At 42.4% G+C, this 23,633-nt stretch overlaps 1 protein-coding gene across 3 annotated transcripts in view; it reads left to right on the forward strand.

Annotated features, from left to right (window-relative positions):
• The window catches only part of MLLT10 (MLLT10 histone lysine methyltransferase DOT1L cofactor), a 238,691-nt gene that overhangs the window by 97,071 nt on the left and 117,987 nt on the right, over positions 1 to 23,633 (forward strand). For 2 of the 3 annotated variants that reach the window (XM_084621831.1, XM_084621832.1), the window contains exon 7: positions 8,201 to 8,294. In XM_084621831.1, the coding sequence (XP_084477957.1) occupies positions 8,201 to 8,294 (94 nt within the window). Of the gene's footprint in view, positions 1 to 8,200; positions 8,295 to 10,577; positions 10,674 to 23,633 lie in introns of all 3 variants that reach the window. The other variant, XM_084621830.1, reaches the window with a different exon arrangement.

Below are 23,633 nucleotides of genomic sequence, written 5' to 3' on the forward strand. Positions count from 1 at the left end.
GACAAGTTCATGCTGTTCTGATTTTTGATAGTGACAGCCTGGCCTCATCAGTCCTGGTTCTCTGACTGTGTGAAACTCTCTACTTGAGGTGCCATAACTCTTCCACTTAATTTTGCAGGACAGCGACAAGGCTCTACATCCCAGCCCTCTCAGCCTACACCTGACTGCTTGGGTTCTCAGTAGCTATCTGCTTGAGCAGCAGTCTGTTTTGCTGTGTTATAGAATGTTCTTTTAAATAACAGGAAGTTCTGCACCAGATTCACTTACTTCCTGGAATAGGATAGGTTTTCATTGTTTCCCCAGCAGAAGGATGTAAGCCCTTATTTTCAATTTATTATGGATTGGGTACGCCATCTGAAAGGAACAGGTCTTTCAGTCAGTTCCATGAGAGTGCATTTAGTTGCCATTTCTGCATTCCAGCCTCACGTAGATAGGTGGAGAAGGGCAACCTCCCATTTGACTATTTGGTGCTGAAAGGGTTTGGATAGACTTCCCTCCTCTTAGAGATCCAGTATCATTTTAGGATTTAAATTTGGTTCTTTCGTTGTTCATGTGGGGTCCCTTTGAAACTATAACTACATATGCCATCTTTGCTCTCTTGATTAAGATAGCATTCTTAGTAGCTATTGCTTCAGCCAGGAGAGCTGTGAAGCTTCAGGCTTTTACGGATGACCCTCCTTATGCTGTCTTTGACAGAGACAAAGTGGGTTTGCATCCATACTCCAAATTTCTTACCCACGTGGCCTCCAATTTTTACATAAATCAGACTATATTCTTGCCAACCTTCTTTCTGAAACCCCACCCTCACAAAGATGAGGAGAAAGTTCATTCTTTGGCTGTCCTTAGAATGTTGGCATTTTATCTAGACAGGACTAAGGAGTTGCAATCATGCCCATAACTATTTGTGTCTGTTGCCGATAGAATGAAGAAGCCTTTTATCTCTGAGGATATTTTACTGAATTTCCTCCTCCATTCAGTTGTGCTATTTTATTGCTAAAGTTCTACTACCCCAAAGAGTTTTAGCAGACTCTACAAGAGCTCAAGCTGCTTCAGCATCTTTCCTGAGTCATGTTCCCACTATTGACATTTTTAGGGATGCCACCAGGTCTTCTGTTCATATGTTCATCGCCCTTTATGCCATCTTCCATGCCTCTGGAGATGATGCTAAATTTGGGAGAGTAGTGCTATAGTCTTTGTTTCGATAGACTCTGATACTTGTCCCCATTTGGGACTGTTTGTGAGTAACGTAAAGTGGAATGGACACGCAGTCGCTTACTGTTCTTCAGGATGCATACCTGCTTACTGTTCTTCAGGATGTGTTGCACATGTCTGTTGCATGCTCAACTGCCTCCTCTCTACATCGGAGTTTCGTCAAATTTTGTCTTTCGGTGTGAAGGAACTGAAGGGGATGAGGATGGTTCTGCTCCTTTTACACTCTTGGCTGGCAGCATGAGAGTGCGGAGGGTGCATATGCCTCCCTGTGGTACCGTTATGTGGAAAAATAATTCTCCTGGCACTGTTGCACAGACACTTGAAGTGGAATGGACACATGCAACACATCTCAAACAACAGTAGTTCCAGAACAGATATGTAACTGTTTTTTATCAAAAACTTGAACCAACCTGGAAGTATATTTGTGTCAAACTTAAATTAGTCAAACCTGATTAAAAGAGATACTGTCTTGAGTACTTTGGGGCGCACATTTGCTGAGGTTGTGTATGTTTAAAAAAAAAAAATCAAACTCGACTAAGTACCTAATATTAATAGAAAAGCTTTTGATTTTTTTTAATGTGATGAAAAGTGTGAAGTATTCGTTTGGATTTAAACATTTCCTTGCAGCATTTGCAACCAAAACATTGCATTATTGTGTTAATGAAAAAGAAACAGAAAATGAAACTAACTCTGTTTTCAGTGTCCAAATTGGCTGCTGTACAGAAAATAAATCAACAGTGCAAATGGTGAAAAGCAAATTTGGTTTTTATAACTTTGAGTAGTGTCCCTGAGGGTGCTCCACTATAGGGGTGCTCGTGTTCCTGCACTGTTGATCAGAGGACTTCAGTAGCAGTGTCTGTTAGGCCCATATATGTGCTCTCTCTTCTTGTGCCCCACCATGAGGCTAGCCAGCGCGTGGGGGCTAACCCCCCTCAGTGCCTTCTCAACCGCCTCTGGCTAGAGTCAGAGCTCTTTGCAGTCCCTTAAGATAATTACTTTTGCTTTATATTTCTATAGCTAAGTTAGTCTCCTAGTACTTACTTGTAAGTTGTAGTTTCCTTCATTTTTTTCAGTGAAAATAAAAAAGATTTTCGTTCCTGCTTTTTCTCATTGGGGACTTTTCCCCCAACCAAGTATGCCTGGTTCACCAGGCTTCAAGAAGTGCCTCTCCTTCAAAGAGACTATCCCAGTTGCAGATTATCCCAGTGCATACGCTGCCTCGGGGAAGGTCACATTCACAAAAACGTGATCTCTGCCAGAAACTCAGGCCCAGGTCTCTTAAGGACAGCAAGCTGAGACACAAGATTATCTTAATGGAGACGGCTCTCTGGACCCGCGCCAAGAGTCACCTGGCAGACATGAGTCTTTCCCACAGCCCATAACATCCAAAGGGCTGTGGGTTGAAGAAACCAGCTGATGTCCCCTCTCATAAGTCATCGAAAAAGAGAGTGGGTAGTTCCCACAGCGAGCTGCAAGCTGGCTGTAAACTATCTCCAGTGCAGTTGGTACCGTCAGCACTGAGTCAATCCCAGCCTGGTATGCAAGGTTCAAGAAGATCTATAGCGGCAAGTGCTGTTCATGTGCCTACAGACCCGATGGGCACAGGCACTGAGTCAACGGCACTGAGGGACAAGGATAGGAGTAAGCACTCCTCTAAGAAGACATTGCCAATATTTGATACTCCATTGGCATTGTCATGGATGTCCTATCAGCACCAGAGCATTTGGTGTGGGCAATATCTCCATCCTCCTTGGTATTGCCAGTGGCACCAAGTTGATTGGTACTGCCGGAATTCTGGCACTCAAGGGATCTCTGCGTATCTGGTGTAGCAGAGTCTCCTTCGTACAGGGACCTCTGCCTCGAGTATCTGTATGGCACAGGTGTCTTCTCTGCTGCCCTGCCATGCTCCCCCACTCTCAAGTGTGTACTTGGACAGCAAAGCAGAGGAGGCAGTATTGCAGTGCTCCTCCCAGGCTCCCTGTGGTGCCCAATACCAACAGGGCTCTTGAGTATAGCCTCAGATGGCCCCACCACTGTCACCTTGGTACGGTCAACCATGGGCACCGCCACTGCCCCAGTGACCGTACTGAGACCCTTGGGCTGCATATTGCTCCCATGCCTCTCTGGTTTCTAGGCCTACTGGAAAACCCTTGAGATGCACCCCTTTGGCTGCGGCATCCGGAGCTTTGGAACCTCCAAAAGAAATCGTGGAGGAACAGAAGGGCAGCGTGGAGGAAGAGGTGACCCTATCCTCCTCTTCCTGCCCAGATGAGGCCGTTATGCCTCCCCCACCATCTCTGGCTGATGACTTTTGCCTAGCGAAGAGAGTGGCAGACACTCTTAAGATACTGCTAGAAGTCAAGAACACCCACCACAAACTCCTTGACATACTCCATTCATCCTTGTCCTCAAAAATTGCCCTCCCTATTAATGAGGCTCTCCTGGATCCTGCAAATCAAATGACAGACTCCAGCATTGGTAGCACCTACCTGCAAACAGGCGAATAAAAAAATGTTATGTCCCAGCAAGGGAGACAGAATTCCTCTTCTTCCACCTTCCACACAACTCCATCGTAGTGGATTCTGTTAATTCTCATAGCCATCAACACCAGATGAGGTCCACTCCCTCTGATGGGGACTAGAAGCATTTGGATCTTTTTGGGAGGAAAGTGTACTCCTTGGCCATGCTACATTTTCCAATAGCCAATTTACCAAGCCCTAACGGCAAAATACAACTATGTAAGCTGTTGGAAACTGAACTATTTTATTGAACAGCTGCCTGAGTCGCACCACAACCAATTTAAAGCCATTATTCAAGACGGATAGTGAATGGCCAAGATAGCACTATAATCTGCCCTCGATGCAGCTGACGAAATGGCCAGGTCCATCTCCACTGTGGTGATTATGCAACGTGCATTGTGGCTACCTCTGTCAGGCTTCCCAAAAGAAGTGCAGTCAGCAATTGAAGACCTTCCCTTCGAAGGCATTAAGTCCTTTGCGGAGAAGATGGATGCCTTTCTTCATGCACTAAAGGATTCTAGGACCACTCTCTGCTCACTGGGTATCTACAAAAGAGGAAATTTAGTCCACAGCTACACCATAAGCCATGCACCTCTCGATACCTGACTCAGTGCTACTACGAGCCATGGGAAAAGAAAACTAAGTTCCTGAGGTGTAAACCGTCTGGCCCACAATTTTCCATGTCCCAGCCACACACTTCCAAGCAACAATTTTGACATGTTGGTTGAGGCATTGATAGACCACTCCCCCCAACTGCTACAGCTGACAACCACTATCTACCAATTTGGATTCTGTCTGGCAACATTCTGCAGCACCTGGGAATGCGTAAGATCAGACCGATGGGTCTTGGAGATTGTTTGTTTGCAATGGCTACTCCTTACCTCCTTACTCTCTCCTCTACTTACTTCCCCGTCCCTCTTCAGGGACTGTTCTCAATGAACATAAGAGCATATGAATGGCCATATTTGGTCAGACCAAAGGTCCATCTAACCCAGTATCCTGTCTTCTGACAGTGGCCAGTGCCAGGTGCTTTAGAAGGAATGAACAGAACAGGTAATCATCAAGTGATCCATCCCCTGTTGCCCATTCCCAGCTTCCGGCAACAGAGGTAGGGACACCATCCCTGCCCATCCTGGTTAATAGCCATTGATGGACCTGTCCTCCTTGAGCTATCTAGTTCTTTTTTTGAACCCTGTTAGTGTCTTGGCCTTCATAATATCGTCTGGCAAATAGTTCCAGAGGTGGACTGTACATTGTGTGAAGAAATACTTCCTTTTGTTTGTTTTAAATCTGCTACCTATTAATTTTGTTTGGTGACACTTGTGTTATGAAAAGGAGTAAATAACACTACCTTATTTACTTTCTCCACACCACTTTTGATTTTATAGACCTCTGTCATATCTCTCTCTCCACCCCCTTAGTCGTCTCTTTTGCAAGCTGAAAAGTCTCTTATTAATCTCTCCTCATATGGAAACTGTTCAATACTCCTAATAATTTTTGTTGCCCTTTTCTGAACCTTTTCCAATTCCAATATATCTTTTTTGAGATGAGGCAACCACATCTGCACGCAGTGTTCAAGATGTGGGCATACCATGGATTTATATAGAGGCAATATATTTTCTATCTTCTTATCTGTCCCTTTCCTAATGATTCCCAACATTGTTAGCTTTATTGACTGCCGCTGCATATTGAGTGGATGTTTTCAGAGAACTATCCACAATGATTCCAAGATTTCTTTCTTGAGTGGTGACAGCTAATTTAGACCTCATCATTATATATTTATAGTTGGGATTATGTTTTTCAAGGTGCATTACTTTGCATTTATCAATATAGAATGTCATCTGCCATTTTGTTGCTCAGTCACCCATTCCCAGCTTCTGGCAATAGGAGCTTGGAACACCAACCCTGCCAATCCTGGCTAATAGCCAATGATGGACCTATCTAGTTCTTTTTTGAATCCTGTTAGTGTCTTGGCCTTCACAACATTCTCTGGCAAAGAGTTCCACAGGTTGACTGTGCATTAAGTAAAGAAATATTTAACTTTCCTCAGTCACCCAATTTTGTGAGATCCCTTTGTAACTCTTCGCAGACTGCTTTGGACTTAACTGTCTTGAGTAGTTTTATATCATCTGAAATTTTGCCACCTCACTGTTTACCCCTTTTTCCAGATCATTTATGAGTATGTTGAACAGCAGTGGTCCCAATACAGATCCCAGGAGGACATCACTATTTACCTCTCTCGAATAATTTATTCCTACCCTTTGTTTCCTATCTTTTAACCAGTTACTGATCCAGGGGAAGACCTTCCATTTTATCTCATGACAATTTACTTTGCTTAAGAGCCTTTCGTGAGGGACCTTGTTAAAGGCTTTCTGAAAATCTAAGTGCACTATACCCACTGGTTTACCCTGGTCTACATGCTTCTTGACCTCCTCAAAGAATTCTAGTGAATTGGTGAGGCACGATTTCCCTTTTCAAAAACCATGTTGACTCTTTCCAAACAAATTATGTTCATTTATGTGTCTGATAATTCTGTTCTTTACTATAGTTTCAACCAATTTGCCTGGTGCTGAAGTCAGGCTTACTAGCCTGTGATTGCCAGGATTGCCTCTTGAGACTTTTCAAAAAATTGGCATCAAATTAGCTAACTTCCAGGTATCTGATACAGAAGCTGCTTTAAATGATTTACATACCACAATTAGTAGTTCTGCAATTTTACAATTGAGTTCCTCAGAACTCATGGTGACTTATTACTGTTTAGTTTTATCAATTTGTTCCAAAACCTCCTTTAATGACACCTCTATTTGGGACAATTCCTCAGATTTGTCTCCTAACAAGAATGGCTCAGGTTTGGGACTATCCCTCACATCCTTAGCTGTGAAGACTGATGCAAAGAATTCATTTAGTTTCTCCACAATGGCCTTATCCCCCTTGAGTGCTCCTTTAACATTTTGATTATCCAGTGACCCCACTTGTTATTTAGCAGTCTTCCTGCTTCTGATGTACTTAAATTTTTTTTTGCCATTACTTTTTGAGCCTTTGGCTAGCTGTTCGTCAAGTTCTTTTTTGGCCTTCCTAATGATTCTGAGGTAGAGAAGGAACTGAGGGGGGAGTTAGCCCACATGCACTGGCTAGCCTTGTGGCAGGGCATGAGGAGAGACAGCGGATGTGTGGGCCTAGTGGACACTGCTGCTGAAGTTCTCCGATCTGCAGTACAGGGACGCAAGCACACCTACAGTGGAGCACCCATAGTGGGACACATCTTAAAGAACCATCATTACTGCACAAGGTGAGTAACTTCTTATTCTACTGAATTATTGCTTTTGAACATTCAATAAAACAAGCTATTAATGCAGGCAAGAAAACTTTTGAGGGTTTTTTAAAAAAATTCATCTGATACTGACCATTTTAAATCAATAAAATATGGCTTCATTTGTTATGGTACTTTCAGTTTCATTTTAAAATTCTTTAATCTTTATATCTTCTATTAATGCATTTCTTCTAGTAGATCAGAAGAGTAGCTGTTGACATGTTCAGGACTTGAACAGTTTCTACTGTTGTCTAAAACATTGGTGTGTTGAAAACTATTCTTTTGCTTAGATAAATGAAGTTTTTTGGGCCAAGAGTTTGAAGGTAGGTCTATACTTATGGCAGTGTGTAAAGTACAGACACTGCTCGCCCAGCTAGCATGGGAAAAATGGCAGTGTACATGGGGAGGCACTGCTTAGGCAAGTAGAATGCCCCATATGCCCTAGGGTTCAGGCATACATCTTACATGGCTCTCTACACACCTAAACAGTACCTCCCACATCTACACTGCTATATTTAGCAATGTTGTGTCCCTCTGCTTCCCCACTGCTAGTCTTTCCTTGCTGCAGTGAAAGACTCTGGTAGCGCAGAAAGGCTCTGGTAGCTCCCCAGTACTGAAGCCTTTCACTGTGGTGGGGAAAGCCTCTGGCAGGGGGAAGGCAGTGGGGAAAAGCTCTGGTAGCTGCTGCTGGAGCCTTTCCCTGCTGCTTTCCCCCTCTGGATCCTTTCAGTGCCTGGTGTAACTACACACAGCAGTGAATGTGGATGCAAGCTGCCTTTCACTACCCCGTGTAGCTACGCGTACCCTACCCACTGCCACAAGTGTAGACAAATATGGACAAGTTCAGAGTTAGGAACCTTAGTAAGTGGCCTGATTTTTTTAAACGTGTTCTGCACCTAAGCGGATGCATTGTTGGACTGGTGCCTTATTTAGGTGTCTAAATATGGATTTAGTAGCGTAGGGGGAGACTTACAAAGGTAAGTTAGGTACCGCATCGCATGGAGGCAGTGATAGTTGCATGTTCTTCTCCCTGTTTGTGACTTTTGGAAATCTCCCCAGTAACTTTACGTATCTATATTTGAAAGTCTCTTCTAGAGATTTTGAGGTGACTTGGTATAAAATTACTTTTGATCTTGAATTTTTTTTTTTCCTTCCCCAGTGCACAGTTTGCAGGTCTTCTTTGTGAAGAAGAGGGTAATGGTGCAGATAATGTCCAATACTGTGGCTACTGTAAATACCATTTTAGTAAGCTGGTAAGAATTTATTGAATTCAGTATGTAAAATATGACACTAACTTGAATTTTTACTCAATGACTTGAGTTACTAATAGCAATAAAATAGTATTGTATGTGGATTAGGGTGTTGCTTATACAAGAAACTGAATAAAATTATACAAAATTATGTGGAAAATATTCTTGTTTTTTCCTTATGGTAATGATTTAATTTTGAGGGTAGAAATACTTCCTGAAAATGTATTATAGTGTTATGAACAAATGTTTGCTTTGGAATGTATTATCTCTGTCAGAGAAAAATAGGGAGCATGTTTAGACAGTGACTTTAAAAAAAATGTAATAGACGTGTATTGTTCAAAATGAGCTTCTGCTTTCAGAAGTGCCGACTTTCCACTTCCCTGGGGGTGCTCGACTTCCGCTCCACCCCTGAGAGCGCCTCCCCCGCCCCTCCCTCTCTTTCCCAGTGCCTCCTGCATGCTGCTGAACAGCTGATCGCAGTGGGCAGGACGCACTGGGAGGAAGGGGGAGGGGTTGATGGGGGGGGCCTGCCGGTGGGTGGGAGACCCTGGGGGGAGGGAGAGGAGCTGATAGGTGGGGCTGATGGTGGGTGCTGAGCACCCACTGTTTTTTTTCTGATGCGTGCTCCAGCCCTGTAGCACCCACAGAGTTGGCACCTATGTCTGTTTGTATTAAGGTCCTGTAAGGTTTCCTCTTCCTATTTGATTAGTTTGGCCACACTTAACGTATTCTTCTGTAAGCATCTTAACAAATTTTTTCCTCTTGTCAAGCCATGTATTGGAGGATATATCAGCCCACAAATTCTTCTTCTGTTCTCCTCCTCCTAGCATCCTGTGTGTTGATCTATTACTCTACATTCAGTTGAGATCCTTGACTAACTGTCTTTTTCTGAAGCACACCAGAAAGGGAATACTTTAGGGCTTGATCCAGTGCTCTTTTAAGTCAGGGGAAAGACTCCCATTGACTTCAGTGGACTTTGGATCAGACCCTGTGAGTTGAGTGGCTTGTACCTCTTCTGATGATCGTTGGTTTGATAATCCTGACTATCTCTTCATATTAATGTATGTGTTCAGACTTGGAGGATTTACAGCTTTTATTTATTAAAACAGTATTAAAATCTTAGAGTTAAATTCAGCCATTGGTGTAAGTAAGCATAATTCAATGACTCAACTGATGTTTACACTAACACTGAATTTGTCCGCAGTGCTTCTGTGCAGACATGATTTAAGGATACTTACACTGTTATCAGATTAGTATTTCTTTTAAAAAAAAAATCCCCGTATTTTAAACATTGTGGCATGTGGCTTTCCACCAGAAGACTGAAATACGAACAGCAGCTATAATTGGCTAGAGAACGTTGGTTATATGAAGCTTTCCGATGGACTGTTAGTGAGGTTCTGTTAATAATGGCTAGTAAATGCACAATTTTTTCCCTTTATAGTAGTTGTAAGACACCTAGGTAGTGAATTTCTGTTGTAACCTTGAGAATCTAGGATGGTTAGATAAGCAGCATTGGGCGTAGTGTCTTCAAAATGCCTTAATTGTGGTGCAGTCACTGAGAAATGCTTTGCCTGTTTTGTTTTGGAATTATGAAGTGACTTCAGAATTTTGAACACTTGCCTGGCACAATGAAGTCCTGGTCCCGAACAAGGGCTCCTAGGTATTATTATAATACAAAAAAAAATCATTATCTGTCACCAATGTATTAACTTGACATCCTTGTATCTTTTTTAAAAATTGTTTTTCAACTTCTGTTTCATAACTGATAAGATACTCCAGACTGGGTATTTATTTGGATGATAAATCATGAAGCCAAACCCCCGCCTCCTCACAGTGCACTTGAGACATGCCTCAAGTATGCATTTTTCCCTGTGTCTTGTTTAAGTTAATGGCAGTGTCAGCACCATGGCTTATCATATTCTCATTTGAGAAAAATCTTCTTTGTTTTTTTTGTTTTAAGTTACCAGAAGGTGAAAATATATCCAAGTGTAATTTAACATTGTTAAAAGGTGGTGTATTGGCTCTTTTGTGGAAAGCATATTTGCAAATTGACAGGCTGCATATGTCAATCTAAGGGTAGTTGACTTCTGGTATGTTTGGGATAGTTAACATTAACACTTGAAACAGATTTGTCAGTGTCAGTTTTTGTCAGGCTTTCAGTTAAAAGCATTATTTTTTGGTGTGGAGCAGTAAGGCATTTTTATCAAGCTCAGTTGAAATGGATTGTACCGTAATTTATTAAAATGGTTCCTTTTTTACATACATAAATATATCTTCTCTTTTTAGAAAAAGAGCAAACGGGGATCTAATAGGTCATATGATCAAAGTTTAAGTGATTCTTCCTCTCACTCTCAGGATAAACATCATGAGAAGGAGAAAAAAGTAAGTGGATTTGTTGTTGCTAATTATGTGGCACATCTGCTTATTAGTAGCACCTTGTAAATATTTCATTTAGTTATGGCTAAAATATATGGAGAAGATTTGCTTCTGAAATGTAGAACACTGAGAGTAAATAATAAAGATGGTAAATTAGAGGTGATAGAACCTAAAGGGGAAGCCTTCTGTTTGGTACATTTTTGTACATACACTTTCCCTTTCCCCTTCCTCTAACTTTGGTATCTGGGATGTGAGAATAGAGAAACTGTTGGGGAAGAGTTGCTTGTATGCAGTTGCCTTAATCTTTACTGAAATCTAAGAGGATTTTTTGTGAAATCTTTATTTTTTGACTACAAAAAGGACAACTTTTTAAAAAACATATCGGGAACCAGTCACATCTAGTGCGGTGATTAAAATATCTCTTATTTTCTGTTTTTACCTTCATCATTGGAGAAACTGAGATTGAGGTTAGCAAGATTGCTTGCTTGTTGGTAGATGATTTTCAGAGGTACTGTTAAGCCCACTGTGATGGCAGAATGACATGTCACGTGGGGATTTTTTAAAAAGTATAAAGAGCACGACTAACCTCTAATTTGTATCCTTGTTGACTTATTCTTCTTATACTTTGATTTTAGATAGTTTAGGGAAGAATGTTGATTCTGTATTGGTAAATGAATGCTTGAAAATTTTGGCTCACGCTACCAAATTTACAATTGTGTAAGGTCATTTTGCTGTCTGAATGCTGTAGAACAAAATAGCAGATAATTGCATAATAATACAAACCTACTTGCATCCCTAGGGAGCAAAAAAGTGAAAATTTACAAGTGCAAATCCAGTATTCCTAATTTTTTATTTTTTAAAAATGAAATCTTTAAAGTTATTTTGTATGGGCAGACTTGGTATTTCATATTTATTCAAAGGACTGAAATAAGAATAAAACTGAGGTACATAAACATGTTTCTTTATTATATGTGTTTATGGTATTTAGAAACAACAGTTTTAATAGCAGAGAGAAGAAATTTGAATGAGTAGTGTATGAGTCTTCCTTCAAATAGTGAAATTTTGTGAATTTTTGTTTTGCAAGCACATTTTCACCGTGGATGAAAGTTGTGCTTTGTTTTCCTCAAGGTGAATTTTTAAGTGTTTAATCTTTGGCTGTGCGTTGGGTGAATAGTTCCATAAACTATTTACCCTTTTATCTGACCTGGTAACTCTGTAGGAGCTTTGTTCGGTTATATTTGTCTCTCTAAATTAATTTTAAAGATTAAAAAAATATTATGCCAGAAAAGCATTTGATTTTGGCAAATTAGTCAGAAATCCTGTTAGAAAACAGCCTTGATGTCTACTGGCAACAATTGCTTTTGTAGGCTTTTGCAGTGAAGCTGTTATGGATAGCATAACATTAGGGGTATTAACACATCCTAATTATTTATTGGATGGAAACCTCAAAAACAAAGTTTTAGAATAAATATGGACTACAAAATTATTTATAAGTTGAAAGTTAATATTTGTCTTGCTATTAGCTGAAGTCAATAGTAATTTAATTGCTTTATTTTCTTAATTATTATATTGCAGTTTACAATTTCTCAGAATCGGTGCTCGTCAGTTTAGTCCAGTTGGAACATCACAAAGATAGTTGACAACTCCAAAGTGCTACTTAATTTTTAAAACATAAATCAAGTTCTCCTGTAATTATTAGGTGTGAACATGGGGCTGAGTTATAACTGTTAAAACTTGAGCAGCATTGAAGAGTCCTGGGGAGAGTACTGGGAGGGGCACCTCTTGCTACACCTGTTCAACAAGTATAGCCACCACTTTCCCAGCACAGCTGCTCAACCCTTGCAATACCTAGAATCTCCCCCCTCTGCAGCTGCTAATTCTACCAGTACCAGTAAGTTCCTCTTTCTACTTCCCAGCTCTGAGAGCTGAATTATGGTTGCCTCCTTTTTCAGTGCACTGGGAACAGGAGACAAGGGTTCCATGAACCTGTTTGCCTTCAGCACACCCCAGAGGCAGAATTAAACCCATGATGTCTGTAAAGCTAAACCAGTCTGTACTATTAATTTGGTGCAGTTAACTACTATTTTGGTATTTAAAAGGCTTGGTATAGTATATTATAGTTATTTCATACAGCAATCTTGATTTGTTTTGCCTATCACATATTTGCAAAGCACTCTTACAGTTAAGACCACAGATCAGAATAAAAAAAGTTTACTACAATTATTAACAACTTTTTATCTGTTGTATTTTTTTTGCCTTTTAATAATTTGTATTATCAGAGGACAGTCCTCTTAAAATTGTATCGCTATTTATATATAATGTAAAATGCTTATCTTTACTGGGGATAATGTTACTGACCTCCTTTGCAAAGTGCTTTGAGACCGACTGATGAAAATTGCTATAATGAGAGCTAGGTATTATTATTTTATTATTATTATAGATCAGTAAGCCAAGCATAGTATGAAGGTTAGTTATTTTGTTAAAATTGTTTGCCTTTTTCATGCAACAGCTCATCTGATATATTCTGCAGATGGCAATCCATTGCTGCTTGTCTTGTCTTTGTGACTTAGTTCTTATGGAGACTAGGGAAAATACAAACTAGTGCTATTTACGGAATGTTGTCCCAAAAGAAAAATGAATGGTCATGTAGCTTTGGATAGTTGAAAAGTGTTGAAATTGTAAGAAAAAGCCCTTTGGCTCTTTTTTTTTTGTGTGGGGGGGGGGGCGGGGAAAGGAGGGGGAACCTTAGCACTTAGGAAGAAATGTCCGTGCTGAAAATCTGCCCGACTAGATTGTAAAATGTACCACTGAGAGGCTAATGGCAGTAATGCTTCAAGAGGCCTATTTGATTGTAATGTTCTGGATCTAGGAGTGTGGTCTTGTTTATCCTGTATGCACTGTAGGTAGAAAAAAATTCTAATATTAGTTGTGCACAGTGGGTAAGTGATTGGTTAACTAGTTGAACACTAATGGCCTTGAAGTGTGTGCTTGTACTCTGAAAACTGACTCTAAAAATAGTGTAGTGGTTTTCCATGTTTCTCTTTTACTGGCTTCCATGGTGAATGTGCTTGGTTTTCAAGTAAAAAGATACTATGTTTATATTTATTTTACCCCAGACTGTCAGACTAGACTGAGTTTCTAGTGCTGACTCTAGTATTGCCAATAAGTAAAGATTCTTCAGCTGTAAATTAATTATTCTGCTGATATGTAAACCAGCATATAATTCAGTATTATTTTTGCAGTGTTAATAGTGTTAAAAAGTAGTTTTAACATGAACAAAAAGTGAGGCCCAAATTCTATCTTCAGTTAAGTACATGCAACTCTTGCTGAAGTCTGAGAAAGGAGGTCTCATTTTCACATAATCCTTTTTTTACTCTCATGGCAGTTTAAATGTCAAATGGGGATTCAAACAAACTTGATTTTCTGCCTGCTATTTTCTCAGGTTTCTTTTATTTTCACATGTCGTCATAGTTACTGAAGCTACCTGTGATATTGATCCTTATTTGCTAGTTGCTTACAACAAGTGTTTTATTTTTTGGTGACATCAGAAAATAACTTTGGGACAGTAATATTTTCCCTAAAGACTTTTCTAATCCATCATTACACCTAAAATGTTGATAGAAAATATTACATTGCTTTCATTTCTCAGAACAATAATTGTCAAGGAACTATAGCTTCAAGAAATAAGATTAAAAATGTCCTAAAACCACAATTCATATAATAATCTCGCTGTCTGAGTAACAAGCCCAGACCAATAACAAAAAAAATTTGGATAAAACTGTAAATTAAACTGAAGCTTTAAATGTTGTAGATCTAAGATTTCTTAATTTAATAGATGTCAACTATTTGTATCCTCCACGGTGTAATGTTTCTCAGCACATTTACTTAAATTTTAATAAAAAAGGCAGCGAAAAGCCACCTTCTGTGCTCCTCTGATCTGGGTCAGCTAGGGGTTGCTCTACCTTTGCCCTGCTAGAATGGGTTCATATAGTGTGTGTTTCATGCTTTGTCTTCTATGAGCTGTGTATGTGCTCTTATTACTTGATGTGTTTTGGGAAGGGCCATTCCCTGATTTTGTGTTCATTGTTGTCTTGACATTGAAAGACAAGGCAAACTCAACTCCAGACCTTCCATTATTAATAAGGTTCAATGAGCCATATATTCAGCAGATGACGATTGAGCCAGGGCAATCAAATATATCCAGAGTTGCTTGCAATTCCAGAGTTCCTGAAATGCATCAATTGTTTACCTGAAAACTAGCCTGTGGACAGCATAGGATTTTATGACATCTGGTAGAACACTCTTGCTTTAGATAGTTTTGTGTAAAATTTATCACATTTCTTATATGAGGGCTTGTCTACACGTACAGTGCTGTGTGATGCAGCTGCACCTCTGTAGCAACGAGGCCTTGTCTACACTACAGTTTTGTTGACTAAGGCAGCTTTTGTTGACAAAAAGTGGAAGTGTATGCACTGCAGTGCTCCTCCTGCCGAGAAAGTCTTCTGCTACGCTGGCAAAAATAAAACCACCTCAATGAGAGGCATAGAGCTTTTTGCAACATAGAGTGATGCAGCATCAGTGTAGACAATGTGTTCCTTATGTGGTTTATCTGGCCTCCAAGAGGTATCCCACATTACTCACTGTGACCACTCTGCTCACTCTTTTGAGCACCGCTGCCCTGCATCCAGCTACACCGGCATGCACCCCTGCCCTTTCAAAGCCCCAGGAAGTTTTGAAATTGCTCAGCATGGAGAGCTCATATAGCTACTGCCCAGCAGAGCATGTGGGCTCCCAGCAGCAGACATACTTGGTCTGTGGGGAGAGGAGGCTGTGGGAGAACTCAGAGGGAATCATGTAATCAAAAGATTAATGCGGAATCCTGCTCTCCCTGGCACTAGGACAGTAGTGTCAGGCAGGCAGAGTGGGGTGGGAGGAAGAGACTGATGTGCTGTGCAGAGCTGGGGAAGGAGGTGGGGGCTGATGTCAGGGTGTCCCTCTCCCCTTGCTGGTGTACCGGTTTCCACTGAGGGGGGGTGCCTGTCTGCACCAGCTTATTCCTCAGGATTGGTTGCTTCTGGCTGCTCTCTGAACAAGTGATCAGTCTGGTGAATATTGTACTTAGAGACAGCGTGCCAACACACTCACTGTTCCCCAACACACTCCTCCCCCCCCTCTTTAAACCCCCCCACTTCTGTGGGCTTCTTACGTTAATGTTCAGCAATATCACTTTGGTCATATTGCCAAGTGCTGCTTTAAAAAGTGATTTAAAATGTGTTACTTTTTGGGTATACACGCCCCGGGTACCTGCGGCGCCACCGAGGTCCAAGCGAAGGAGAAGGAGTCGAGGCACAGACTGACATGCCTAAGGCATGGGACTCGGCACCGATCATCTCCTCAGGTACCATGCCTCTAGACAATGCAGTCGGCAGTGACGGACAAAAACAAGTTGGCACTGACTGCACCAACCAGACACAGCATCGTTTGGCATCAATGCTGGCACCAATGAGAGCGGACCCTGCGACACAGACGGTCCTGACCAGAGAGACTTGATATCGTTGGCACCGTACTCCCCAGTACTTGGTACCGAGGGCTCCCCTGCGGGCTATGGAGGAGATCCCAGCAGCTCTCATGAAATGGCACTCATCTAGTGAAGACGATGACGAGGTGCAGGAACAATGCACTTTCTCACCACACCATTCCTCAGTGAAGGAACGCTGACCACTTTGGACCCATGGAGGCCAAGATACCATTACAACCAGATGGCTCAACCATGGTGCGGACCACCATGGATGTACCCACCAGTGGACTTCCCCATGCAATGGGCACACTGGGAACCCTGGTCAACTTACCAGGGTCCACACTCCAGGCCATCCACAGCTCATAGGGCGAACTACACTCCAACCCAGCATCTCCCACCCCGCAGCCCATGGAGACTCAGGAAGTTGGGGATGAAACAGAAACACCGAGCTCAGAAGAGGATATGTCTCAAGCACACAATTCGTCCGTCTTCCCCAGATGAGGCAATTATGCCACCACTGCCTACTTTGGCGGACGATTTCAAACAGTTCTAGGAACTGTTTAAACAGGTCACCCAAAGCCAGGACATCCTGCTGGAGGAAGTGCAGACGAACCAGGACAAGCTGGTACAAATATTACAACGATCATCTACCTTCAAGATCGCTCTCCCTATCAATGATGCCATCTTGGAACTAGTGGAGACAGTCTGGCAGACACCGACCTCAATTCCACCAACATGAAAAAGGGTGGACAGAAAGTATTATGTCCCCACAAAAGGGGCAGATTTCCTCTTTGCCTGTCTGCCTCCCAACTCCTTGGCAGTTGATGCCGCTATTGAATACGGCAAGCAAACCCCAGTATGGACTGAGACCACAGAATAAAGAACACAAGAGGCTCAACCTGTTCGGGTGCAAAATTTATTCTTCAGGCACGTTACAATTCAGAGTCACAACTATTCTGCCTTGTTGGCAAAATACAATTATGATAACGGGGAAACTTAGGACATTCACAGCAGAGCTCCTCAAGGGGAAAAAAAAATCACAATTTCAGGCTATTGTAAATAAGGGTCAACTGATAGCCAAAACAGCCTTCTAAGCATCCTTAAATATCGCCAACACAACAGCCAGAGCCATGGCTGTAGTGATGCACCAGGCATCCTGGTTGCAGGCCTTAGGCATCCCTAAAGAACTACAAACTAAAGTAGAAGACCTACCCTTTGATCGAGAAAAATTGTTCTTGAACAAAACTGATCAGGTGCTCCACACAATGAAGGACTCTTGGGCCGCTCTGCACACTCTGGGGACTTATAGCCCACCTGTAAAGAGAAGAAGATACCAACCTTATCAAAGACCCAGAGACTCCTCCAACAATTGACAGCAACAACAGCTTCACGATAACCAATGGCAGCATCAACGCTCACAGCGTCAGAGATTTGGTCAAGGGTTTGAACAACCTCCCTCACCATGCAGTGCGTGCGCACAATCCATTCCCATGTTTTGGTCATCGCCTTCCCCCATTCTGTCACATCTGGGCCTCAATAACATTGGCCAATGGGTTTTAGAAATAGTCTGTTCAGAATATACCATCCCCTTCACCTCCCAACCACCTACCTTACCCCCCTCCCCGTCCTCCTTCGGGGACCCTTCTCATGAGCACCTGTTACGACAAGAAGTTGATCATCTTCTACAACTAGGTGCCCTGGAACAAGTGCCTTCTCAATACAGGGGGAAGGGATTTTACTCCCATTATTTCTTGACGCAGAAGAAGAATGAGGGATGGAGACCTGTGTTGGACCTCAGGAAGCTCAACGAGTTCGTACACTCCCAAAAGTTCCAAAATAGTCACACTGGGCACGATTCTCCCAGCGCTGCAACAGGGGCGCTGGTTTTTAGCCCTTGACCTCCAAGATGCTTGTTTCCATATCACCATTCATCCTGCTCACAGAAAATACATACAATTCACAGTAGGACACGAACGCTTTCAGTACAGAGTACTACCATTCAGCCAGTCTACTGTTCCAAGAGTTTTCTCCAAAACCCTAGCAGTAGTTGCAGCACATTTATGCAAACAGGGAATAATGATCTTCCCTTACCTGTACGATTGCCTTCTCAAAGGGTCAATTCAAGGAGAAACAACTGACACAGTCCAAACTGTTATCACACTATTCAGGGATCTAGGGCTACAGATGAACGAAAATCCACTCTAATCCTTTTCCAGCAACTGGTTTTCATTGGGGCATACCTCGATGCCATAGAAGCCAAAGCATCTCTGGCCCTTGCCAGATTCACAACTATCACAGACTTTATCTCAGAGGTATGACTCTGCCCCCAAATAGAGGCTTATACTGTCTTGCAACTACTGGGACACATGGTAGACACAAATTTGTGGTATGACATGCAAGAGTACATATGTGGTGCCTACAGGGCTGGTTAAGCACGGTATACATACCCAGAAAACACAGCCTGCACAAACAACTCTCAGTGCCAACCAGTGTCCTAGACTCTTTACAATGGTAGACAAGACTTCAAAATGTTTGTATGGGCATCTCGTTCCAACAGGAACCCCCATCGATTATGATGGCCACAGGTGCCTCACTGATAGGTTGGGGTGCACATGCGAATTAACACATGATTCAAGGCAAATGGTTTCCTGGGGAGACTCACTTACACATCAGTCTTTTAGAGGTACGTACAGTCCGCAATTCCTGCAGGTACTTCCTACCTCATATAAAGAATGAATCTGTCTGCATTATGACCAACAACATTGCATGCATGTTTTACATCAACCACCAAGGAGATGCTTTGTCCCACTCGCTATGCATCGAAGCCATGAAACTATAAAACTGGTGTATACAACACAACATAAACATCTCTGCATGCTACCTACCCAATTGCCAGAATGCAACGGCGGACACACTCAGTAGGTACTTCTCCCAAGACCATGAATGGGTGATGAATGACGAGATTCTGAGATCAATCTTCAACTGGTTGGGTATTCACATCATCCACTTGTTCGCATCCCCAATGAACTGCAAATGCTTAAGGTTCTGTTTGCGAGTGGGACTGGGACCATGAACACCAGAGGACTCCTTTCTCATCAAATGGGAGGCACAACTCATGTATGCGTTTCTGCTGATTCCACTGATCTCACGCATGATACACAAGATATGAACAGACAGGCCAAGGTTATCCTCATAGTCCCAACGTGGCCCAGACAAGCATGGTACCCTTACCTGATGTGTATGGTGATATGCGCTCCGCGATCTCTCCCTCATCGTCCAGATCTGCTGTCTCAGCACAACAGTCACACTCTTCACCCGAACCCACAGATACTCCACCTGCAAGCATGGCTCCTGCATGGTTCAATCATGACGAACTAACCTGTTCAGAAAAAGTTAAACGCGTTATTAAACAGCGGGAAGTTGACCACGCATAATACTTACCTTCAAAAATGGAAGAGGTTCTCTGCCTGATGTCAAGACAGACATTCGACGGGTGCTGCAGCACCACTACCATTAATGCTGGAATATTTACTGGAGCTGAAAAGTTCAGGGTTAGCTATGAGCTCGATCAAAGTCCATCTTGCAGCCATTTCCGCATTCCATCAAGAGATGGATGGAACCTCAGCTTTTGTGCACCCTACCACTAAGCGCTTCCTCAAGAGCCTCCTAAAAGTTTACCCAGTAGTTCAGCAACCTATGCTGGCGTGGGACCTCAACATGGGGCTCAAATGCCTGACCAGTCCACCATTTGAACCATTAGCCACCTGCTCCTTCCTACATTTACCTATGAAAATGGCCTTTCTGGTCACTATTACTTCCACCAGAAGGGTGAGCGAGATAGGAGTGCTCATGGCTGATCCTCCATATACAATGTTCTTCAAAGACAAGGTCATGCTATGCCCACACCCTAAATACCTACTGAAAGTAACTTCAGCATTTCATATGAACCAACCAATCCATCTCCCTACGTTCCACCCTAAGCCTCATGGGACTCCAACAGGGGCCACCCTGCACACATTAAGACATTAAGCGTGCACTAGCGTTTTACCTTGAAAGGACCAAACCCTTCCGGAAATCCCAATGACTTTTCATCTCTACTACCGAGCACTCAAAAGGAGACGCTATATTCACTCAGAGATTGTCTGAATGGATCTCCACATGCATTTAAATGTGCTATTGTATCCGGAATACAGAACCACCCAAACATATTAGAGCACATTCTACTAGATCTGTTTCAACCTCAATAGCGTTCCTAAATAATGTTCCAATATTAGAGACGTTTAAGGCAGTCATTTGCGTATCTGTGCACACATTTGCTGAGCACTATGCAATCACTCATGATGTCATAGTGGGCCTCACAGTACTTACCTCAGTGACTCAAATGAACCCGAAGTCCGCCCAGCCCTCTCTGAGAGGGACTGCTCTATAGTCACCTGAAGTGGAGCACCCACAGGGACAGCACTCAAAGAAGTGGGGAAGGTTACTCATCTTGTGCAGTAACTGAGGTTCTTTGAGATGTGTGTCCCTGTGGGTGCTACACTACCCGCCCTCCTCCCCTCTACTTTGGAGTTTGCAGTAGGGACTCTGCGGTAGAGAAGGAACTGGAGGGCTCGGGTCGTGCGCATGCTACATGCGACACTAACAGCACCACGAGATGCCTACTGCGCACACATGGCCCACACAGTCACTGCTACTGTAAATCTCTGATCAATGGCGCCGGGACACACGGACACCTGAAGTGGAGCACCCACAGGGGGACACATCTCGAAGAACCTCAGTTACTGCACAGGGTGAGTAACCTTCCCTTGCATGATGTGGTGGCTAGGAGCAGGAACGGCTGTGCATCACCCAGTCTCCTCTAGGTTCCTGAGGAGCAGCTGCCTCTCAGGGTTCGCCCTTTTCTCCTTGCCAATCACACGGCAGCTCTACTTTGCCCTCTGCTGCCTGCCGAGGGCACTGGGCTCCTCTGGCCCGGGTGGGGGCCATCACTGGCTGCCACTCTGCCAGTGTATACAGTTTGGGGGGCCAACGCCACCCCATACCCTCAACTCTGCTCATGACAGACCACCCGGGACTATGTTGTGGCCCACAGTTTGGGAACCCATGTGTTAACCCATTAGCTTGTGTGTCTGGAGGGGAAGTTTTAGGTGGTATTCTATTGTCAGGTTCCGCCCCCTCCCCCATCCTTGGTACAGTAGAAAAATGAAAAATTTGACCATAATTATAGAAGCTAAAGTTTTGGAAGTCTGTCAAGTAAGACAATATCACAAAGTGTTGCTTAGGAACAATTTTATTTGTACAAATGAATATTTACGTATTTAAATAGTGTCAAGATTCAGACCATCATCAGATGTTTTATTTTTAAATGTGAAGTAGCAGCGACTACTACTTGATACTTCAGCAAAGACTCAATGCTGCTGCATGTCACTATCTCAAGTGACATCTCAAAGTAGATATTCTTGCTTGCTTTGATAAGTCAGTCATACAGCAGTTTAAGTTGGCCACAACATAATACTGTAGCCATTAACCAGGTTAAAACGAGCATTTTATGTTTAATATTTATCACCTTGAAGATGTGCATACTTAAACAACACATAACAGCAAAAATAAGAAAAGAGTGGGGAGGATGTATTAAACAGCAAGGTTTAGCAGTTTATTCAGGTCGGCATAGTATCCTTTAAAAATGGATAATGGAACAGATAAAGGAACAGAAGACAGTCTTGGTCACCTGTGAAAGCTTTCTTTTTAAGAAGACATTGAAAAAAAAAATCCAAAAATATGAAGAAAAAAATTCTTTACATAGGCGAGAGGTTGGGATCTCTGGTGTTTCAATGGATCAACTAGAATACCAAAATTATCCTAAAGGATGACCCAACACTCTCACAAATCTTGGGAGACAGGCCAGTCCTTGCCTACAGACAGCCCCGCAACCTGAAGCAAATACTCACCAACAACCACATACCACACAACAGAACCACTAACCCAGGAACTTATCCTTGCAACAAAGCCCGTTGCCAACTGTGCCCACATATCTATTCAGGGGACACCATCACAGGGCCTAATAACATCAGCCACACTATCAGAGGCTCGTATACTTGCACATCCACCAATGTGATATATGCCACCATGTGCCAGCAATGCCCCTCTGCCATGTACATTGGTCAAACTGGACAGTCTCTACATAAAAGAATAAATGGACACAAATCAGAGGTCAAGAATTATAACATTCATAAACCAGTCGGAGAACACTTCAATCTCTCTGGTCACGCGATCACAGACATGAAGGTCGCTATCTTAAAACAAAAAAACTTCAAATCCAGACTCCAGCGAGAAACTGCTGAATTGGAATTCATTTGCAAATTGGATACTATTAATTTAGGCTTAAATAGAGACTTGGAGTGGCTAAGTCATTATGCAAGGTAGCCTGTTTCCTCTTGTTTTTTCCTACCCCCCACCCCCAGATGTTCTGGTTTAACTTGGATTTTAACTTGAAGAGTGGTCAGTTTGGATGAGCTATTACCAGCAGGAGAGTGAGTTTGTGTGTGTATGGGGGTGGGGGGGATGTGAGAACCTGGATTTGTGCAGGAAATAGCCCAGCTTGATTGTCATGCACATTGTGTAAAGAGTTGTCACTTTGGATGGGCTATCACCAGCAGGAGAGTGAATTTGTGTGGGGGGGTGGAGGGTGAGAAAACCTGGATTTGTGCTGGAAATCACTTTAGATAAGCTATTACCAGCAGGACAGTGGGGTGGGAATAGGTATTGTTTCATATTCTCTGTGTGTATATATAAAGCCTGCTGCAGTTTCCACGATATGCATCTGAGGAAGTGAGCTGTAGCTCACGAAAGCTTATGCTCTAATAAATTGGTTAGTCTCTAAGGTGCCACAAGTCCTCCTTTTCTTTTTGAAAATTAAGAGAATAAGCATTTAATTTCTCAACAGTGATCTTCACCACATAAAATGATGGGCGTGGGAATGCCTCAGTTAGGTTTCCTTTTGTCAGATAGAGAAAATAAATTTCTCAAGTTGTTTCGTCAAATTTGAACTGCAGTATGTCTCCAGGACTGCTGACATCCTTCATTTTTGAATTTTGAAGGATTTATACTAATTAGTAACAAAGATACTAATACAAGTAAATAATGTATCATCAGTCTTCTGTGCTGCAGGGTGGCTAGCATTGTGCTCATCTTTATTAAAAGTGTTAATGATGATCCTGGGAATTATAGACCTGTGTGCCTTCAGTAAAAGAAATAATACCTGAGAAAATCCATAAATGATAAACACACCAAAAGGAGTACTACTTAATAAGAATCCTGCCACTCGCCTAGGCTTCTGTAATGGTAAAATGTGCCTCTCTAACCTATTTGAATCTTAGGAAGAGTCAGCAAAATAGTGGATGAAGAATTAGTTGATATAGCTATCCAAAAAGTTTTGGGAGAGTTTCTTA

This window comes from Lepidochelys olivacea (genome assembly GCF_965140295.1).
Source record: "Lepidochelys olivacea isolate rLepOli2 genome assembly, chromosome: 2".
NCBI classification, from domain to species: domain Eukaryota; kingdom Metazoa; phylum Chordata; order Testudines; family Cheloniidae; genus Lepidochelys; species Lepidochelys olivacea.